Source organism: Dendrobates tinctorius, unplaced genomic scaffold (assembly GCF_039654945.1).
Source record: "Dendrobates tinctorius isolate UK_male_01 unplaced genomic scaffold, ASM3965494v1 ptg000004l, whole genome shotgun sequence".
In the NCBI taxonomy this organism is placed as follows: Eukaryota; Metazoa; Chordata; class Amphibia; order Anura; family Dendrobatidae; genus Dendrobates; species Dendrobates tinctorius.
Window position 1 is genome coordinate 16701918 of NW_027361672.1, and position 21784 is coordinate 16723701.

Here is a 21784-nt window from a genome sequence, read left to right on the forward strand (position 1 = left end):
AATTGTCATCTCTTTGCTGCGCGGCGATCCCCAGGATTGGGCGTTTTCTTTGAAACCTGATGATCCTAGTCTGACTAATGTGAACGCATTTTTTCAAGCCTTGGGGTTGTTGTATGACGAACCTAATGCTATTGATCAGGCTGAAAAGACCCTGTTGGTATTGAGCCAGGGTCGAGATTCTGCAGAATTGTACTGTCAAAAATTCCGAAAGTGGGCAGTCCTTACTGCCTGGAATGATAATGCCTTGGCAGCTCTCTTTCGGAAGGGTTTGTCAGAAGCCGTAAACGATACTATGGTGGGATTTCCTGTTCCCTCTGGTCTGGACGATTCTATGTCATTAGCCATTCAGGTTGATCGGCGTTTACGTGAACGCAGGACTGCACGAGAGGTGTTGCCACCTGTTGAACAAGTGTCTGAACCTATGCAATGTGATAGAGTTTTGTCCAGGGAGCAACGTCAGGAGTTCAGAAAGCGTAATAAGCTGTGTTTTTTTTGTGGAGATGCCACGCATATTATTTCTGTCTGTCGTAAACGAGAGAAACGTTTTGCACACACGTTTTCTGTGGGTGGTGTTCAACCTAAGTTTCTTCTGGCAATTACTCTGATCTGCTCCCTGTCCACATTTTCCGCCAAGGCTTTTGTGGATTCAGGAGCAGCCCTGAACCTAATGGACTTGGATTTTGCTAAACGTTGTGGATTTCCTATGACACCTCTGCGGACGCCTATCCCTTTGAGGGGGATTGATGCCACTCCTTTGGCGAAAAATAAACCTCAGTTTTGGACCCAGGTGGTAATGCGGGTCGCCCCAAACCATCAAGAAAATTGCAGATTTTTGGTGTTGCATAATTTGCATGATACCATTGTTCTGGGGTTTCCCTGGTTGCAAATTCATAATCCAGTTTTGGACTGGAAATCTGTGTCTGTGGTGAGTTGGGGTTGTCGGTGTGCCCTTAGTGAGGCTCCGTTTTTTTCCACCTCTCCTCAGTCGCATGATGTTCCTGACTATTTGGCGGACTTTTATGATGTATTTAGTGAGAATGAGTCTGCGTCTTTGCCTCCTCATAGGAGTTATGACTGTGCAATTGAAGTGAGCCCGGGGTGTAAATTTCCCAAGCGTCGGCTCTTCAATTTATCTGTACCCGAGCACGAGGCTATGCGATCCTATATTAAAGAGGCGTTGGAGAAGGGTCATATTAGACCATCCTCTTCACCATTAGGTGCTGGGGTTTTTTTCGTGGCCAAAAAGGATGGTTCATTAAGGCCTTGTATTGATTATCGTGCCCTCAACAAAATTACTATTAAACATCAGTATCCGTTACCCCTGATTTCGGATCTATTCTCCAGAGTTAAAGGTGCTTGCTGGTTTACCAAGCTTGACCTCAGGGGGGCGTATAATCTTATCCGCATTAAGCATGGGGATGAATGGAAGACGGCGTTTAATACTCCAGAGGGACATTTTGAGTACCTGGTGATGCCTTTTGGGCTCACTAATGCCCCTTCTGTCTTCCAGTGCTTCATGAATGACATTTTCCGAGACTTTGTGGATAAATTTTTGATTATCTATCTGGATGATATTTTGATCTTCTCCAAGGATTGGGATTCTCATGTGGAACATGTTTGGACGGTGTTCCGGATCTTGAGGGAGAATTCCCTGTATGTTAAAGGATCGAAATGCCTTTTTGGGGTACAGAGGATTTCATTTTTGGGATTTATTTTGTCTCCGTCAATTATTGAAATGGATCCGGCCAAGGTACAGGCCATTTCTGATTGGGTTCAGCCCACTTCTTTGAAGGCCCTTCAGAAGTTTTTGGGTTTTGCTAATTTTTATTGGAAATTTATAGCAAAATGTTCTAGTATTGCCAAGCCATTGACTGATCTGACTAAGAAGGGTGCTGATGTGTTGAATTGGTCTCCGGAGGCTGTTTCTTCCTTTCAGGAGCTGAAGCGAAGATTCACTTCTGCCCCGGATTTGCGGCAACCTGATGTCTCACTCCCGTTCCAGGTAGAGGTGAACGCTTCTGAGATTGGTGCAGGAGCTGTTTTGTCCCAAAATTATCCTGTAACATCTAAAATGAATCCCTGTGCTTTCTTTTCCCGAAAGTTCTCCCCATCTGAACGTAACTATGATGTGGGGAATCGGGAACTGTTGGCCATGAAATGGGCATTTGAGGAGTGGAGACACTGGTTGGAGGGAGCTAAACATCAAGTCGTGGTCCTCACTGACCACAAGAATTTGATTTACCTGGAGTCGGCCAAACGCTTGAACCCTAGACAGGCTAGATGGGCCTTGTTTTTTACACGTTTTGATTTTGGGGTCTCTTTTCTTCCTGGCACTAAGAATGTCAAGGCTGACACTCTTTCTAGGAGCTTCTTTGCTGATTCTCCTGTGGTGACCAAGCCTGTTACCATCTTAGGCGAAGGGGTAGTTCTTTCTGCCATCTCGCCCGATTTGAGACGTGCTCTGGAAGAGTTCCAGGAGGACAAACCTGAGCGTTGTCCCAGTGGAAAGTTGTATGTTCCTGACCAGTGAAAGAAGAGAGTGGTGTCTGAAGTTCATTGCTCTGCATTGGCTGTTCATCCAGGTATTTTTGGTACTAGAGATCTGGTGAGTCGGTCTTTCTGGTGGCCCGCCTTGTCTCGTGATGTCAGGAATTTTGTGCAGTCCTGTGGGACTTGCTCCCGGTCTAAACCTTGTTCTCGCTCTAGTGGGTTGTTGATGCCTTTGCCGGTCCCCAGGAGGCCATGGACCCATATTTCAATGGATTTCATCTCTGATATGCCTGTCTCTCAGAGAATGACTGTTATTTGGGTGATATGTGATAGGTTCTTTAAGATGGTTCATCTTGTACCACTCCCTAAGTTGCCATCTTCTTCTGAGTTGGTGCCCCCTTTTGCAACAGGTGGTTCGCTTGCCGGGATTCCTGAGAACATTGTATCTGACAGAGGAGTTCAGTTTGTGTCTAGATTTTGGAGGACGTTCTGTCCCAAGCTGGGAATTCAGTTGTCCTTCTCCTCTGCGTTTCACCCTCAGACCAATGGGCAGACGGAGAGAACAAACCAGACCTTGGAGTCGTATTTGAGATGTTTTATTTCCGCTGATCAGGATGATTGGGTTTCATTTTTGCCCTTGGCCGAATTTGCTTTAAATAATAGAGCTAGTTCTGCCACTTTGATGTCACCTTTTTTTTGTAACTTTGGGTTTCATCCTCGATTTTCTTCAGGGCAGGTGGAGCCTTCTGCCTGCCCAGGTGTTGACACTGTGGTGGAGAGAATGCACCAGATCTGGGACCAAGTGGTGGATAAGTAATCTCTCTCCCAGGAAAAGGCCCAGCGGTTTTCCAACCGACATAGGACCGTTGGTCCCCAGTTTAAGGTGGGTGATATGGTTTGGTTATCATCAAAAAATATCGCTATGAAGGTAGCTTCTCCTAAGTTTAAGCCTAGATTTATTGGGCCTTACAAGATTTTGGAGATCATTAATCCGGTCTCTTTTCAGTTGGCTCTTCCTGTCACATTTAAAATCCATAATGTGTTTCATAAGTCCTTGTTGAAGAGGTTTGTTGAACCAGTAGTTCCTGGGGTGGCACCTCCGGACCCTGTATTGGTTGAAGGTAACATGGAATATGAGGTAGAGAAGATACTGGATTCCCGTCTGGCTAGACGGAGACTCCAGTATTTGGTTAAGTGGAAGGGTTATGGTCAGGAGGATAATTCCTGGGTCTCTGCCTCTGATATTCATGCCAAAAGATTGGTGCGCGCCTTTCATTGGGCTCACCCTGATCGCCCTGGTGGCGTGGATGAGGGTTCGGTGACCCCTCCTCAAGGGGGAGGTACTGTTATGAGTTAATTTTCCCCTTCACCATTGAGGTCTGATGAACTCCCTCTTCTGGTGAAGGAAGGTAGTGAGGCTGATTACCAAGCACCTGAGCTGGGAGATGATGACTGGGCGACAGGGATCTCTGACTGGATATAAGGCAGCCGACGCCCTTCTGCCTTGCTGGTGACTTCTCTGTGGAATTCTAGGAGACCAGTCTGATTCCTGCTCCTCAAAAGCTAAGTTTTCTGCTTTGCCTTTTTGCATTTGTGTTTTGGCTTTAGTTTGCCTTGCTTTTCTGGATTCTGCCATTCCCTGCTGGGGTGAGCTGAATTCCTTTTTGGTCGGTTTGCTCTGTCTTCAGAAAATACCTGAGTACTGACAATCTTTTTGAAGCCTAGCGTCTTCAGGGCCTTTTTCCCTGTCAGTCTGTTGGCTCTTAGTTTGATAGGGTTTTTCGCGGATTGCAGACAGCAGCTTTCCTATCCTGTCCTATCTAGTTAGCTTGGGCCCCATCATTTGCTCAGTCTATCTTTCTATCTGTGTTAGTGTTTTTTCATCTTGCTTCACCGTCATTATATGTTGGGGGCTGCCTATTGCTTTGGGGTCTGCTCTGGGGCAGTTTAGATTTCCCTTTCTGTCTTTAGGCTAGGCAGTTCTCCGGCTGTGATCGAGGGGTCTAGGGCATCGTAGGAACCCCCCACGGCTACTGCTAGTTGTTGTTGATAGGTTCAGGGGTCTGCAATCCGATAGCTGCCAACTTCTCTGGTTTTCTGGACTTAGCTAGCATTTCTGCTTTTGCCTCCTACGGTGACTCATTCATAACATACACTGCTCACAAAAATAAAGTGAACAATAAAATACTGCATCCTAGATATTACTAAATGAAATATTCCAGCTGCAAATCTTTATTCATTACATAAATGGATGTGTTGAGAACAATAAAACATAAAAAATGATCTACGTAAATCGAACTTATTATCCCATGGAGATATCAATTTGGAATGAAACTCAAAATCGAAGTGGAAAATCAAATTACAGACTGATCCATGTTCAGTGGAAATGCCTCAAGACAAGAAAATGATGCTCAGTAGCATGTGTGGCCTCCACGTGCCTGTATGACGTCCCTACAACACCTGGGCATGGTATTGATGAGACGGCAGATGGTCTCCTGAGGGATCTCCTCCCAGACCTGGACTAAAGCATCCGTCAACTCCTGAACAGTCTGTGGTGCAATGTGATGTTGGTAGATGGAGGGAGACACGATGTCCCAGATGTGCTCAATCGGATTCAGGTCTGGGGAACGGGCGGGCCAGTCCATAGCTTCAATGCCTTTATCTGGCAGGAACTGCTGACACAATACAGCCACATGAGGTCTAGCATTGTCCTGCATTAGGAGGAACCCAGGACCAACTGCACCAGCATATGGTCTCACGAGGGCTGTGTGGCCCTGCAAAGAAATGCCACCCCACACCATTACTGACCCACTGCCAAACCAGTCATGCTGAAAGATGTTGCAGGCAGCAGATCGCTCTCCACGGCATCTCCAGTCTCTGTCACGTCTGTCACATGTGCTCGGTGTGAACCTGCTTTAATCTGAGAAGAGCACAGGGCGCCAGTGGCAAATTTGCCAATCCACGGTGTTGGACTGTGAGCACAACCCCCATCTGTGGACATCGGGCACCAAGACCATCCTCATGGAGTCAGTTTCTAACCGTTTGTGCAGACAAAAGCACATTTGTGGCCTGCTGAAGGTCATTTTGCAGAGCTTTGCCAGTGCGCCTCCTGTTCCTCCTTGCACACAGGCTGAGGTAAGCGGTCCTGCTGCTGGGTTGTTGCCCTCCTACGGCCCCCTCCACGTCTCCTGGTGTACTGGCCTGTCTCCTGTTAGCGCCTCTAGCCTCTGGACACTACGCTGATAGACACAACAAACCTTCTTGCCACAGCTCGCATTGATGTACCATCCTGGATGAGCTGCTCTACCTGAGCCACTTGTGTGGGTTGTAGAGTCGGTCTCATGCTACCATGAGTGTGAAAGCACAACCAACATTCAAAAGTGACCAAAACATCACCCAGAAAGCATTGGTACCGAGATGTGGTCTGTGGTCCCCACCTGCAGAACCACTCCTTTATTGAGTGTGTCTTGATAATTGTCAATAATTTCCATCTGTTGTCTATTCCATTTGCACAACAGCATGTGAAATTGATTGTCAATCAGTGTTGCTTCCTAAGTGGACAGTTTAATTTCACAGAAGTTTGATTTACTTTAGTTATATTCTGTTGTTTAAGTGTTCCCTTTATTTTTTTGAGTAGTGTACATACAGTACATACTGTATGTATTACCGTTCATTATTGACTATGATACACAAAGGCTTGTGATTGGCGACTAAGAGGGCACAATAAAGTATTCTGGTGCAGGTACCTACCGCACAAAAATGCACAAACATGATTTACTACATTTTTTCCGTTCCAATCCTGTGTTTCCTAACATACAATTTATGAGCTCTCCTATGGGCCTAAGAAAGACAATTCTTTTGGGATTTTTACATTGAGCACCTGCCTAAAATGACTAAAGCAATAGTAATATTCTCAGAATGGAGGCAATTCCTGGACTGTGCTTGTGCCTGCTACTCCCAATGATTGGGCGAGACTGTTGAATCCAGGGATTTGCTGCAGGGGTATCGATCGCTGCAGTTGTGACATCACAGCTGCAGCCTGCCAACAAAGACTAGGGGCAGTGGCGAAGAGGGATCGATGCTCCAGTAGTGGGTAAACTTATATTATTTTTGCAGTAAAAAAAGAAAAAAAAAACTTGGAAAATCCCTTTAATCATAGATCAGACATTATGGGTGGCACGGTGGCTCAGTGGTTAGCCTTGCAGCGCTTGAGTCATGGGTTCAAATCCCACCAAAGACAACATCTGCAAGGACTTTGTATGTTCTCCCTGTGTTTGCGTGGGTTTCCGCCGGGTTCTCTGATTTCCTCCCACACTCCAAAGACATACTGATAGGGAATGTAGATTGTGAGCCCCATCAGGGACAGCGATGATTATGTCTGTAAAGCACTGTTGGATTAATGGCGCTATGTAAATGAGTAAAATAAAATAATTCAGTTAGTAGTGTTAAGGGTTAATACTAAAATCAGAGTTGAAGTTTCGTTTTATCCATTCAATGTAAGGTTTCGTTTCTCCGTCTTTGTTGTTGTAAGATAAATTTTTATAATTGGCATGGCCTGTCATGAAACCAGACTGCTTCCATCAGGTGCAAGATAAGGGGCTGGGGGGGGGGGGGGGGGGGGGGGGGGAGTGTATTGCTCTGAATATTCCATTATACTACTTTCTATTTGGATACGGACATATATGTAGTTTCCGGTTTTCTTGCAATATTGTTGGCTTATAAAGTGAAAAGATGCTATTGGTACTTGAGAACCTTGCATAATTAAGCAAAAGATTATAAAAGATGTGACTAAAATAAAGGGGCTTAGTGATCTGCCTCGATCCTCCCGTACAGAGACCCCAGTCTCCGTGTGGTCATTTGAGTTGCTAGCAACACTGGAATAATTTGGAAATCACTGGCTCAACCGTGAAGGGTTAATTTAACTCTCTCCTTATCAGTAGATCATGTCAAAAAAGCCAGAAAAAGTTGTGTAACATGCTATTGCTTCCTGTAACTTGATGGACCCTAAATCAGTGGGGTTCATTGGGTGCCACAGCTTTCTATAATCTGACTGATTTTTTTCTGCTGTTATGACAGAATTTAGCCTAATCTGCATTGCCCCTCCTGAAATGTATTAAATTATCCATAAGTGTCAATCTTTTTACTGCACCCTATAAATAAGTCATCTTAGTTGTACCCTCCCCCCCCACTAAACAGCTCTCGTTAATGCATATTACTAATTATATTAATTGCAGAAGAAATAAATAAAATATCTTTGTAAAAGATAAAAGCCTAGTTGTCGATGCATATCCAGTAACTGCACATCAGAGCACTATTTTCCGCTCCGCTGTCCAGTAATGATATTGCAACAGTGATATAAGTGCATAGTATACAGCAGGCATACACTGCTGATTAGGACAATAATTGTAATACTTAATAAAATAGGCAATAAATCTGTGGCTTATGGTAAGCAGTACTTAGCAAACAAGACCAATCAATGTTCAGCGGCCAGAAGAGGGCAAAGGTCCTTCAGGTCCCTGTTCGCGGCATGTTGTTGGATTAGATGTACTTGTGACCTCTGCACTCTCCAGCAGACGTCCGGGTTTATATCCTTTCATGATTGTTTATTACATTAAGTCAGCAATAGCTTTCCACGCTTCATGTGTACATACACTTATGACAATTAAACCCCATGTAGTTATGATTTTGTCGATGGCTTTTCCTGCTTACAAGCAATGTTTGCTATGCAGCGGCTGTTCCTCTCGCGGGTGATAGACACATGAAACTTTTTACCTTCTCAGAGAAAATGAAATATTGATCACTTATCATAAGAAACAATGAGCAGAGTATAATCAGACACCGCATTTTGAATACTAAAAGAGAATCTAATCCAGCAGAGCTGTGACAATTCTATAAGGCATGTCCTGGGTTATGTGTCTTCAGGTGACAGCTTGTTACCATCTTGTAGATGGGGCCAGTGCAGGCCGACATCAGCCAGTCAATGCTACGCCAGCTTTACATCCCAGAAACAAAGTGAGTATTTTAGAACATCATCATTTACCATAGCAGGGTACACTGCTCTGGGCCCAAGGAAAAAATACTTTATTTCCTCATTAAAAATGACCTATTTTGACCATTCTACCAATTTCCAAAAAATTTAGCACAATTTTATGTCTATTGGCCTAGTCTGACTGCTCTTCGCTTCTAACAAAGGAGAGAATGACCGAGTTAGATTTAGACCTTGTCAATCCTCTCTCAAAGTGCAACCTTCCTTTCTCCGCGGCATCAAGTCAAATGACTGAATTAATGTGAATTAGCCCCCAACTTATAAAGAGTTTTTCATATGCTCATGGGATAGTATTGATGCCGGTAATACAGCACACATTCACTGAAGAGCACCTGCTAAAGCACGAAACCATGACCATGTCATGGACGTTCTCAATTCAAGAGGGGCATTGTACATACAGTGATCTGTTCACAGCTTGGTGCGGAGCAGAATGATATATTGGTTTGCTGTAAAGGATTCAGTATAACCTCTACTTTACTAATTTAAATCCCTGGTGTTTGCATGTATAGGAGTCCAAAGGGTGGTCCTTCTAAGTGACTATTTTCCCTGTATGACTGTCCATGCAAAGATAGCTGTTCAACATTGTTTATTAAAAATGTTCCCACAAAAACATATAAATCTCATCACCTCCTTCTGTTGTATGACATCCACCCTCTAAGAGATCTGCTTAGTAAAAGATTTAAAAAATCATTTCTAAGGTCCATCATACACATAAGATGGCTACCATCCGAATGATGGTTCAGCCGATCGATTGGCTGGCAGCTATCTAGACTGGCTCTCCCATACAAAGGAGAACTCATTCTTCTGAGCACTCATGTGTTCCCTATGAGAAAGCCATCACCAGAAATGTCTGTCGGTGGCTTATCTCTGGGAGACATTATGATTGGCAGTCCGAAATTAGACATGCTGGATCAATATTTCCCACGACAATATATAGTCCAGGGCTCCAATACCCAGACTGTTGTTTGAACTATTTGATATCAGTAGTTTCAGTTGACATTAGTTTTCAGTTATTAGGTTTTAGCTCATAGAGATTGCCTGACATTAAAAAAAAAAGTTCTTCCTTTTGTTTTGCAGAAATAGCATCACTTTTGTTTCCGGGATCTTTCTCTTATTGCAGGGTAACCCCTTAAATTTATTTCATTTTGCAACTCCAATAAGATAAGCCCATTTTCAATTACAGTAAAACAACTCAAAATATAAAAAAGACAAAAAAGAAAACAACTTAAGAGGTTCATAATATTCTTACAAGGTAAATACAATTACAAAGGTCAAAAAATTAACAAATAGATATTGGGGGAAGTTGGACATACACATAACATAAAGGTCATCCAAACGGGTGCCGATATCTAACATTTAGTGGGGTCTCTGACATTTTCCACACAGTAAATATTGGGGTTAATCTTTTGTCATGCCCTTTCTGTATGTTCCTGCAGGACACAAGTCTCTGACAGAGGTATCTGGTAACTTTATTCTTCTCACTTGAATAAAAAATATTCACACTTGGCCGAGCCTTCATGTCTTTGGTGGCTTTTGGAGGCATAGCTGTAGGCGAAGGATATCTCACATGTATGACACAATCAGCACCACAATAATAGAATATATTTGTATGGGAAATGTATCATGGCTTAAGGGCCTGTCACACTAAGCGATATCGCTAGCAATATCGCTATAATGCCACTGGTTTTGTGATGTAGCAGAGATATCGCTATGTGTGATACTTACCTCCGACCGCTCCCCCGCTGGTTATCGCTGATCGCGCGAGAACGTCCTGGATCGTTTCTCGTCGTCAGCTTCCTGCTGGGCTTCCTGCTGTGGAGACGAACGACGCGTGGATCCGGGCGGGAGGACGTCAGGATCGCCTCGTCTGACAGGTAAGTAGTGACCCCCGACCCATGCGATGTCGCTGGTGAGATCTGCCTGTGTGGCAGCTTACTAGCGACCACTTAGCGATGCTGGTCGGGATCGCTGGTGCATCGCTAAGTGTGACAGTACCTTTAGGCACTTTCATACCTACATTTCGAGAAAAAGGGCTCAGAAAGAAAAGGTAAAATGAGCCAAACTTTGCAAATGATGTATATTTCTGCCAGCCATGAGATGGAATAATGAATGTGTCTAAGAAGCTTAATGAGATGTTCCAAACTGATCACATAACATATACCATTCAGATCAGATTGGTACAATTTGCAGCTTTAGTTCCTATAGGTGCCACTAGAGTTCTAGTCCTCTTTCTCTCAATAGACAATTTGCATATTTCCCAGAGGAGCATTGTAACATAAAACTCTCCTCACCTTGGCATGTCAGACTTGACATGTCAATCTACGCAAGCAGAAATGTTACCTCCCTTGGATCCCGGTCAGATGCTTCTCACCCAGCCAAATCAAATCTCACACTTTCCACTGACGAGGGGCAATATCCCGAAATTGAGATTTTGGCTTTTATCCTAAGTATTATGGCAAGGCTCATTAGAGAGTCAATATTGACTTTCAGGATTGCTACTTCCTATAGGTGGCACTAGAGTTGTGATCCTCTTCCTCTCTGCAGAGACAGTCCGTTTTATCACTGCAACTCAGGCATCCCGTAACACTATGGATAAATCTCCCCCAAATGGCTGTTGAGCTATTTTGTTACCATATATTTTAACGTCACTAGGCATTCTCTTTCTGAGAAGTGCCACAATTTAAAATTACATAGAAAAATAAGTACCAGTACCTAAATGTAAGCCACGTTCAGGGTTAAAATCATGTTTTATCAAGAGACAGTGGCATGTATTAAGCAAATCTGTTTAGACATGGAAATGCTGAGTGTAAAGTAAAAAACATCAATTGAACCATTTACTTGCATAAAGCTCTAGGGTGCAATATTTAAAGCACTTTATTCAATAAAAAATGCTTTTAAAATGGTACTTTGGTGATTGGGAAAAACTGGAATCATCTGTCAATGTGACTGCAAGAAAGTTCAATAAGCTAAATAATGAACCATTTACATTATTTTCCTCAGGCTCCATGACTCGTGTCAATAGTGCTCTTTAAAAAATTATGATGTAGCCCTTGTACTTTGTAAATCACAGGATGCACAATCCTCCCTTTTGTGAGCTAAAACGATATGTAACACGGAGGGAAATGTACATATTGGCTACAGTACATGCAAACATGAGGGTTTTTTATGCTAAATGCGTTTTGACATGACAATGTCTTTTCAAAAGATTAATAAAGTAGGAAATTTTATAAGAATAAAAAATACTTTTTTTCCAGTACCCTTGTCCAGTGGCCATTTTGGTAGTTCATGGCCACCCAAACCTCCTACTTGCGGCATTCCCAGCACCTCTTCTGATTAGTAAGCACCGTGACGTCCTCATGATGTGGCACAATGCGTGCATGATACCGTGTGGGGCTTACTAATTAGAAGAGGAGACGTGGATGCTGCAGGTCTTAGGAGGTTTTCAGTGCTTTGGTTTGGGCAGCTTGGATTACTTATTTGCCGGCTAGACCTGGGTCTTGCAAAACATTTTGCTCAAGACCTGTCTGTTCTGGTATATAAAACACTTCATGATAATACTTGCCAACAATTTTTTAATCTAGTTCTTGACTGGAAATGACACTGGTATAAATGGCATCTGACTATTGTATCTGAGACGGAGCACTATTATTGTAAATACTTTTGGATCACCCAAAGACTTTAAGGCTATGTGCACACGGTGCGGATCCTCCCGCGGATTTAACTAAATCAGCAGGTCAAATGACCTGCAATTTTCCTGCGGATTTCTTCCTGTTTTTCGCGGTTTTGCTGCGTTTTTTGTGCGGTTTTCCACCTGCGGATTTGTAGAATGGAGCAGGTGGAAAACTGCAGCAAAACCGCACAAAAGAAGTGACATGCTGCTTTTTTTTTCCGCACAAAAAACGCGCGGAAAAAAACGCAACATGTGCACAGCGTTTTTTTTTTTGTTTTTTTTTACATAGGCTTTAATGGTACTGTACATCACCTGCAGTTCTGCTGCAGATCCGCAGCGGCAAATCCGCTGCGGATCCGCACCGTGTGCACAGGGCCTAAATGACGGGGCGGTCCTCACTCAACTCTGCACTGACAATCTAAAATGTCAATGCAGAGTAAGCAGCTTTCAGAAAATTGTGCAGCTGTGGGGGCAGAGATCCATCTGTCAGACACAGCTGGACTCCCTGTGCAAAAAGCAGGGAGAGTTTAATACTCTTTCTGCCTTACTGATCGCTCTATACACAGAGATCATCAAGTGTTGTGTATACACATTATGAAGAACTGTCACCGCTTATTTCCACACTGCCTGTTATCATGTGATCACTGGGTGTACAGAGGAAGTAGGAGCTGCTGAGTCCTAGGAGACTCAGTCAGCTCTGCTAAACAGACAGGAGGCTAAAATTCTACTGTTACTGAGACAGATATACCAGCCCCAGTTACAGAAGAAATGTATTGATATGTTAACATACCCCTCAAAAGTTTTTTAAGAACGTAATTGCATGTACTGATATAAAAAAAAATATATATATATAAAAATGACACAGACACAAAACCACACCGTGCAAAAAAAAGAAAAAAAAAAGCCAAAAATTTGAATATTTGAACAAGAAAATGTTTAGTGCCTTTGTGACTGGTCAAAAAATGGGGCATAATGGCCTGGTCTGGAACTGGATAAAATAACTTTTCTGATCACTGTAAGAATTTACAGGCTAGGGTTCACTCACACGAGCGTATAACTTGGACGAGTGCTATCCGATGTTTTATTGGATAGCACTCGGACTGTTATACCATGGGGCAGTGCAGATCTATGTGTTTTTCTACAGACCAGATCGGTCTGTAGAAAAAAATTGCAACATGATGTGTCTCTGCAATTCAGATCATGCGCTCTTATTCAAGCCTATGGGTGCGTGTGAAACACTGGACTGCACTCTGATACTATCCGAGTGCAGTCCGACATTCGCGGACTCAGACAATGTACAAGTCGGAGAAATTAAGTTTTCCATTTTCTCTACACCTGTTCGTCGATTTTATCATGCAAGAGAATCAGAACAACAGCTGACACGCAAACTTGGAGCACAGTTTGAGCAGTGTGTCATTAACATAATCACATGAGAGAATCTATGTTAGCTTGACCCGGCCTTAAGGAAATTAACAATAAGTACTAAACAAAGCACAATGCTTTTGGGATTACTGAAGCAGTTTCTATAAGCATCAAGGTTTCAAGAAAATAAAGATAGTAATTCCATTTCAATATAACTCCTCTTCCTCCAAACTGATCACACAACTGTTGATAATAAACCCAAGATTCCCTGATAGATCATACTAACTTTATGGGGTCTGCCAGGATTCTGGTATTTGACAAACAATAACAGCGCTACTGTTGGGATCAGAATTCTTGCAAAGCTTGCCAGAATCCCCAAGGAAGCTCTCAACACAAGAGTGCACAAGGCATACAACTCATCAAATAGACAATCCCTTTAAATTTGAAAAAGTGCTATCAAAGTAAGCACTAAATACCATTAGGGAAAAGGGCATACTGACCTCATCGGGGCTTGAGGCTTGGTAGGTGCGGTTATCATCACTGAAGTCCTGGTCGACTTCAGCATACTCCGTCTCTCCATTTACACCGGCCCGGGATTCATAGACAGGAGTAACATTATGGCACAAAGCGATGGCTTTCACTGCCTCATGGACCCGGCTGATCACAGTCTTGCGTACTTTAGGTGCTGATGATTGGACTTTTCTTGAAGGGGCTGAGCTGGTATTGTTATTATTTGTATGGGGCTGCACCTTGAAAATAAATCAAACGGAAATGAAACAAAAGTAATAGATCAATGGCAATAAAAACCTATTACTACTGGAGTATCTCCCATAACCCCTTCCCTTCACAGCCAATTTTTCATTTTGCGCTTTAGTCTATTCCTTCCCTTTTTCAAAAAGCCATAGCTATTTAATTTCTCCATTGACACAGGAATATGAGAGTTTGATTTTTGTAGAATGAGTTCTAGTTTTTGAATGACACCATCATTTTAACATTCAAAATACTGAACAAATGGGGAAAAAACATTCCAAGTGAAGTGAAATTGTGGATAAAATGCAATTCCGCCATGTTTCTTGGGAGTTTTTTTCACATTGTGATAAAAATTACTCTGAATCTTAATTTTCCAGGTCAGCATGATTATGACAGATCCATATTTGTTTAAAAAAAATTATTTCAGTGGAGAAAAATTATTCAGATATCCATTAATATATCCATTTTCTGAAAATTGTAACATTTTTATTTTTCCATTGACTGAGCTGGGTGAGAGCTTGGTTTCTTGCATTTTTCGCGAACAGTTTTAATGATACCAATTTGGGGCATAAATCTACTGCCTGGTTCCATAAACTCATAACTGTAATTTTAAATCATATTACATAAATCAATAATACACCTAAAAATAAGCAACGTTGTAATATATCTTATCAGAAAAATCTGCTTCTTTCTCCTCCTGGACTAAATCACTCTCAAAATTCTCAATTCACAGGTAAAAATCTGTATTCAGTGAAGGTAAATTATCACAATATTGACATAGGAGAATGCAGTTGGTACTGATGAGATTCTATGGAAAGGGAGGGGAGAGGAAGAGGGAGGAGAAAGAGGCAAAGCTACTCCTGCATCCTACCCCCCAAATCTACATAGGATCTCATCAATAGCAACTGACATCTCCTACGTCATGTAACAATCTGTCTTCACTGAATATTTTGAGAATTGAGAATATTGAGAATGAAAGATCAGTTCACACTGAGAAAAAGTGGACTTCTCTGATAAAGATATATTACAAAGTTTCTGTTTTACCTTGCGGAGAATGACAAGCTAAGCATGCCGAGATGAGGAGACTTAAAGCCGCAATGCTCCTCTGGGAAATATGCAAATTGTCTCTTCAGAGAGGAAGAGGACTAGAACTCTAGTGCCACCTATTGGAAGCAGCAATCCTAAAAGTCAATGTCGACCCTTTAACAAGCCTTGTTACATGACTTTGGATAAAAGCCAAAACCAGAATCTCAATTTGCAGACACTGTGCTTCGGGGTACTGCCCCTCGTCAGTGCAAAGTGTGAGAGGCATCTGACTGATATCTTGGATGTCTGTGCAAAGTGTGAGAGGCATCTGACCGATATCCAAGATATCGGTCAGACGCCTCTCACACTTTGCACTGACAAGGGGCAGTACCCCGAAACACAGCGTCTGCAAATTGAGATTCTGGTTTTGGCTTTTATCCAAAGTCATGTAACAAGGCTCGTTAAAGGGTCGACATTGACTTTTAGGATTGCTGCTTCCAATAGGTGGCACTAGAGTGCTAGTCCTCTTCCACTCTGAAGAGACAATTGGCAAAGTTTCTGTTTTTCACTTTTACAATTGATTCATGAAATCAAGATTAAAACGACGGTTAACTCCTTAACATTTTCACCCCGAAGCCTGTTTTCACATTCCTGACCAGGCCAATTTTTTAAAATTCTGACCATCGTATGAGGTAATAACTCTAGAACGCTTCAACGGATCACACAGATTCTGAGATTGTTTTCTCACCAGTTATGCACACACCTTGGACTATATGATATTATAAAACTTTTTTTTATAATATCGTATATCCCAATGTATGCACATCACTGTTACATCTCTCTTTGTCTATTTTGCTACAGGATCAGGCACCCCATCATGTGATCTAGGCTGTGCATCCTCCTTTTGATTCTGAGACTGTTTTCTCATGACATACTGTACTTCACGATAGTAGTAAAATTTGTTTGATATGACTTGCGTTTATTTGTGACAATATCGGAAATTTGGCAAAAATTTTAAAAATGTTAGAATTTTACAACTTTTAATTTTTATGCCCTTAAACCAGAGAGTTACGTCACACAAACTAGTTAATAAATAACATTTCCCACAAGTCTACTTTACATCAGAACAATTTTTGAAACATTTTTTTTGTTAGGAAATTGGAAGGGTTAAAGTTTTTTTTTTTTATTTTCACAAGGGTAACAGGAGAAAGTGGACCCAAAATTTGTTGTGCAATTTCTCCTGAGTGTTCAAGGTGCTCACCACACATGTAGATAAGTTCCTTGAGGGATCTAGTTTCCAAAATGGGGTCACTTGTGGGGGGTTTCCTCTGTTTAGGCACATCATGGGCTCTCCAAGCACGACATGGATTGACTCTCGATTCCAGCAAATTTTGCGTTCAAAAAGTCAAATGGTGCTCCTTCCCTTCTGAGCCCTGCCATGCGCCCAAACAGTGGTTTTCTCCCACCTCATATGTGGGAGAAAACCACTGTTTGGGCGCATGGCAGGGCTCAGAAGGGAAGGAGCACCATTTGACTTTTTGAACGCAAAATTTGCTGGAATCGAGAGTCAATCCATGTCGTGCTTGGAGAGCCCATGATGTGCCTAAACAGAGGAAACCCCCCACAAGTGACCCCATTTTGGAAACTAGATCCCTCAAGGAACTTATCTACATGTGTGGTGAGCACCTTGAACAATCAGGTGCGTCACATAAGTTTATAACGTATGGTGGTCGAGATAAGGCCATCCCTCTCTTCCTTATATTTGACCACCAGCATGTTGTCGCTGCATTGGGATCTGTTTTCATCCTTTCTCAGCAGTTGTCCAATTAGCGACTTAGAGAGGCCTCTCTGATTTTTTTTTTGCACAGTGCCGCATGCAACTGTACCTCTGATAGAGAGGGTTTTGAAAAGTGGGATGCTGGTGTAAAAGTTGACAATGTAGAGGTGATAACTCTGATCCAGCAGTGGGTGCAGCAATTCCCATACAATTTTTCCACACACTCCCAGGACAGGGGGGCATTTAGGGGGGTTAATCTGGGTGTCCTTCCCTTCGTAGGTCCAAATCTGTGGGTGTACCCTGAGGTACTCTCGCACAGCTTGTACAGTTTAATTCCATACCTGGCCCTCTTACTGGGCAGGTATTGTTAGAATTTTAGCCTCCCTTTGAAATGAACCAGAGATTCATCTATAGTGATGTCCCTTTGGGGGTTGTACGCCTCAGCAAATTTTCTGCCGAAGTGTTCAACTACTGGCCGAATTTTGTATAGACGATCAAAGTTAGGATCGTTTCGGGGAGAACACTGCGCAATATCAAAATAATGCAACATTTTTTGTATCGCTTCAAATTGTGTCCTTGTTACAGCCATACGGAATATCGGTGTGATGTAGAGAACATAAGTACTCCAGCATTACGAAATCTTTGGCTTTATGACTATGCCCATATGCAGCACAATGCCCTAAAATGTTATCATCTCTGCTGTATTTAAAGGGGGCCATCTGGCGTATGATGATGTGAGATTTTGGGGGAAAAATTGATGGGCATACCAATTTGTCTGGGCCACCAAAAACTTTATTATTTCCTCACTTAAAAATAATTTGAAAAAGTCAATTTCCGTGAAACCTGCAACAACAAATTGTCTTCCTGAGCTGCCCATGAAATCGGGAATAACAGAATGATAATTTTTGGGAAGTGCAGTCCATATGGGATCGATTGCTGTAGGGGTTGCCTGGGTCCTAGGGCGCTTTGCTGGGGGTTCTTCCTCACTAGATGAGGAGGAGGAAGATGAATAGAGGAATGTGTGATTTTCCGCACTGGCTGAATCAGTGTCAGAGACAGGGAAAGCGTATGCCTCCTCTGGTGAATAGCGTTTTGACGAATGAGCCATTCTTATTTTATTTTTCAAAACACTAGGGATGTGCGTGTACATGGTGCTTTTATAAGTGTATTGTGTGGGGCTTGTGTAAAGGGTACTATTTATTATAAAAAGTAGAAAGAAAAAAGTAGAGAGAAAAAAAGTAGAGAAAAAAATGAAAAATTTAGAGGACAAAAAGAAAATCGGACGTCACTAACAATGTGATGTCTGCTACACTAATACGCTATCTATAAAACTACACTGTACTACGGTATTTTTCTTTGTAACAAAAAAATCAGAAGCAAAACAAAACAAGGAAAAAAGTATAGGCCAAAAATGAGGGGATCACCACAAGGCATGGAAATGGAACATAGAATTGTATTGCACATATAGAACACACAGAAACCATTAAAAACGGTCACACATGTGACAGAAAAGCAGTACATTGGCTTATAATAAAGCCACTACCTACAGGACTCAAAAAAATAGTACACTTTATGCAGATATAACCAGCATACCATCACAAAAAAGAGATATTTTGTCCACTATTTATACAGAAAATGGGTGAAAATCACATGCACGTCCCTCAAATGGATAGAAAAGTGCCTTATTACACTCTAGATTTTACAAATGAATTAAAGTCTAGGCTATACAAGGTGACTAATATACCTATATACACATGTGACTTTTCTTGCAGAAAAAAGCGCAACAGCCTATATCATAAAACAGCAATTTGCAAACCCCAGACCGGTTGCTGTGCCACCAGATTACCCTAATAATAAAGTCTGCAATGTAGACTAAACGGTTCAGTGAAGTCACTGCATAAGAAAATAGCAATTGCTGTGGAGACTGCCCCCAAGAGAAATCAAGTATACGATTATGACGGTATCAAGTAAGGTATACTTAGAGCCCCATAAGGTAGAGAAAGCAGGACCTGACGCGTGTCGCCACACTAGGGGTCGAATTGCTCCAAAAAAATCTGAAGTCACACTGCAACGTACACTATTCTAAATGACTAAGAAAAGAAAAAGTCCCTTGGCGCAGTCTCTAATCAGCAGCGATCTTGATCAGTGCGCTGTGGCCAAGGGAACAGCACGAATGCTCCGCGCAGGATGCAGATCAGTCATAGAACAGTCAGCTTGCAGCACTGGAGGAGCTGGCAGAACAGGAGATCACAGGAGGTACAGATCGCAGGAGGTACAGATCACAGGAGGATTGTATTGGCCACCAATGATTCTCTCTCAGGGTAACACAGTGGGATCTCATAACCACTCTGCATGCCAACTCAGAGGAAAAAATGGAGTGCAGAGCGGGAATCACTCTTTTAGATTAACCCCTTTGGCGCTGATTGGTCGGAAACTATTGTCCAGCCAATGACCATCAAAGGGGTTCATCAGTCGAGGCGCCGTCGCGATCACCCCACCTACTGTGACTGCTGTGATTGGAGTTGTGTCAGACAGCACAGATCACACCATGTCACATTTTTTTTTAAACTTTATTGTCACATTGTTGTGATTGACCAGCCAATTACAGCGCCAGTCGATGCTGGGGGGTGGTACAGACCCCCAGGGCAACGTGCAGGAATGGTCTACTGTCAGAGGGATCGCCTGTTGTCCGTTTACTGGGCAAGCCCTTTAAAGGGAATATGTTATGGGCCTCAATGATTTTAACTCCTTAATGATGGTGCCAGTTTTGGCCTTAGGAACCAAACCTCCTTTTCTAACATGATATTTCTCATTATACAATACCTTTGGAAAAAATATACATATCCCAATTATTTTGAAACTGTTTTTTCCTGATTTTATTTTTATTTCCAGAGAGTTACACTACACTTAAACATCAAAAAATTACATTTACCATATGTGTCCTTTGCATCAGCATACTTTTTTGAAAGTCTTTATATTTTGATAGGATGTTGGAAAGCTAAAGAGTTTAATATGAAATTTTCAATTTCCAAGAAAATTTACAAAATCCATAGTTTATGAACATATTCACTTTTGAAGACACTTTGAGAGTCTCATATACTGGAACCTCCCCAAAAGCGATACCATATTAGAACTATATCCCTCAATGTATTCAAAACAGTCGTCAGGAAGCTTGTTAACTATTCAGCTGTTGATTCCAGTGATGTATCACTGGGCTGTTTGATGCAGTTTTAATACAATCACTGTTTTATCTCCTGCAGATCTAGCAGTTTTCTCAATGCGGAGCTCAGTATGCCAAAATAGCAAAATATCCCCCACAACTGAACACGTTTGAAACTAGCCTCTTAAACAATAAATAAAACATGTTTTTATACAGTAAAATTTTGTTTTAGCCCCAAAGTTTTTATTTTCACAAATGGTAAGCAGGACAAAACGGCCCACACAGTTTGTTACGCAATTTCTACATACCACAACAATACTCCATCTGTGGTCATATACTACGCTTTCAGCATATGGCAAAGCTTGGAAGGAATCATTGCCATTTTGCTTTTGGAATGCAGATCTTGCTTGAATAGATTGCAGGTGTAATTTGCAGAGCCCCTGAGGTTCCAGAACATCACAACTCCCCTCCCCCCAGAAAAAAAATAATAAAAAAAAAACATTTTGGAGACATATACTGTACCGCTCAAAGAATTCATCTTGGGGTATAGTGAACATTTTGACAGATGTCTCAGAATTTTATATCATAAAACCTTGAAAATAAAAGATACTTTTTTTTTTTTTTTACACTAAAATGTTGTTTTAACCCCAAATTTACATCTTTATAAGGGGTAAACGAATAAATGGATCCCAAAATTTGCTGTATATTTTTTAGTTGTCTTTCTAAAAAGGGTACTCAAGTCTGGAAGTTGTTCACTATCCATGGGATATGGGATGATTTCCCAATTGCTGGAAGTCCAACTGCTGGGACATCCACAGATTCCACATTGGAGGTCCAACTGCTGGGACATCCACCAATTCCACAAAGCCCTGTGTAAATGGAGCAGTGATCAATCACGTGCATCGCAGCTCCATTTATTCGTATGGGAGTACTGAGAATAGCTTAAGGGGGTTTTACACTAAGCAATATCGCTAGCAATATCGCTAAAACGTCACTGGTTTTGTGACGTTATAGCGATATTGCTAGTGATATCGCTATGTGTGATACTTACCAGCGACCGGCTCCCCGCTGTCTGTCGCTGATCGCGCGAGAATGTCCGGCTCCATTTCTCGTCGTCTGCTTCCTGCTGGGCTTCCTGCTGTGATGTCCAGCGACGCGTGGAGGCGGGCGGGAGGACGCAGGATCGCTGTGTGTGAATGGTAAGTATCGTGCGCTGCGTCGCTGCTGCATCGCTGTGAGATCTTTCTGTATGAAAGCTCACTAGCGATCATTTAGCGATGCACCAGCGATCCTGACCGGGTCGGATCGCTGGTGCATCGCTAAGGGTGGTTTCACATTAGCGCTTTTTAAGTGCACGCACGGCCGGGGGTAGCTCCGCCCCCGAGCCGGCTCTCTGCCCGGCGTGCCCGCCCCTTGCTTGTAGCGCCGCCTACTAGCGGACAGCGGCGCCTGCGATCGGCGCACCCTATCTTTAGCATAGGGTGCGCAGATCGTGCGCAGGCC

General features: G+C 42.5%; 1 protein-coding gene across 2 annotated transcripts in view; it reads right to left on the minus strand.

Moving 5' to 3' along the window:
• Positions 1-21784, minus strand: part of ATP9B (ATPase phospholipid transporting 9B (putative)) — a 478099-nt gene that overhangs the window by 123659 nt on the left and 332656 nt on the right. For both annotated transcript variants that reach the window (XM_073566404.1, XM_073566400.1), the window contains exon 15: positions 14069-14317. In XM_073566404.1, coding sequence (XP_073422505.1) covers positions 14069-14317 — 249 coding nt within the window. The remainder of the gene's footprint in view (positions 1-14068; positions 14318-21784) is intronic.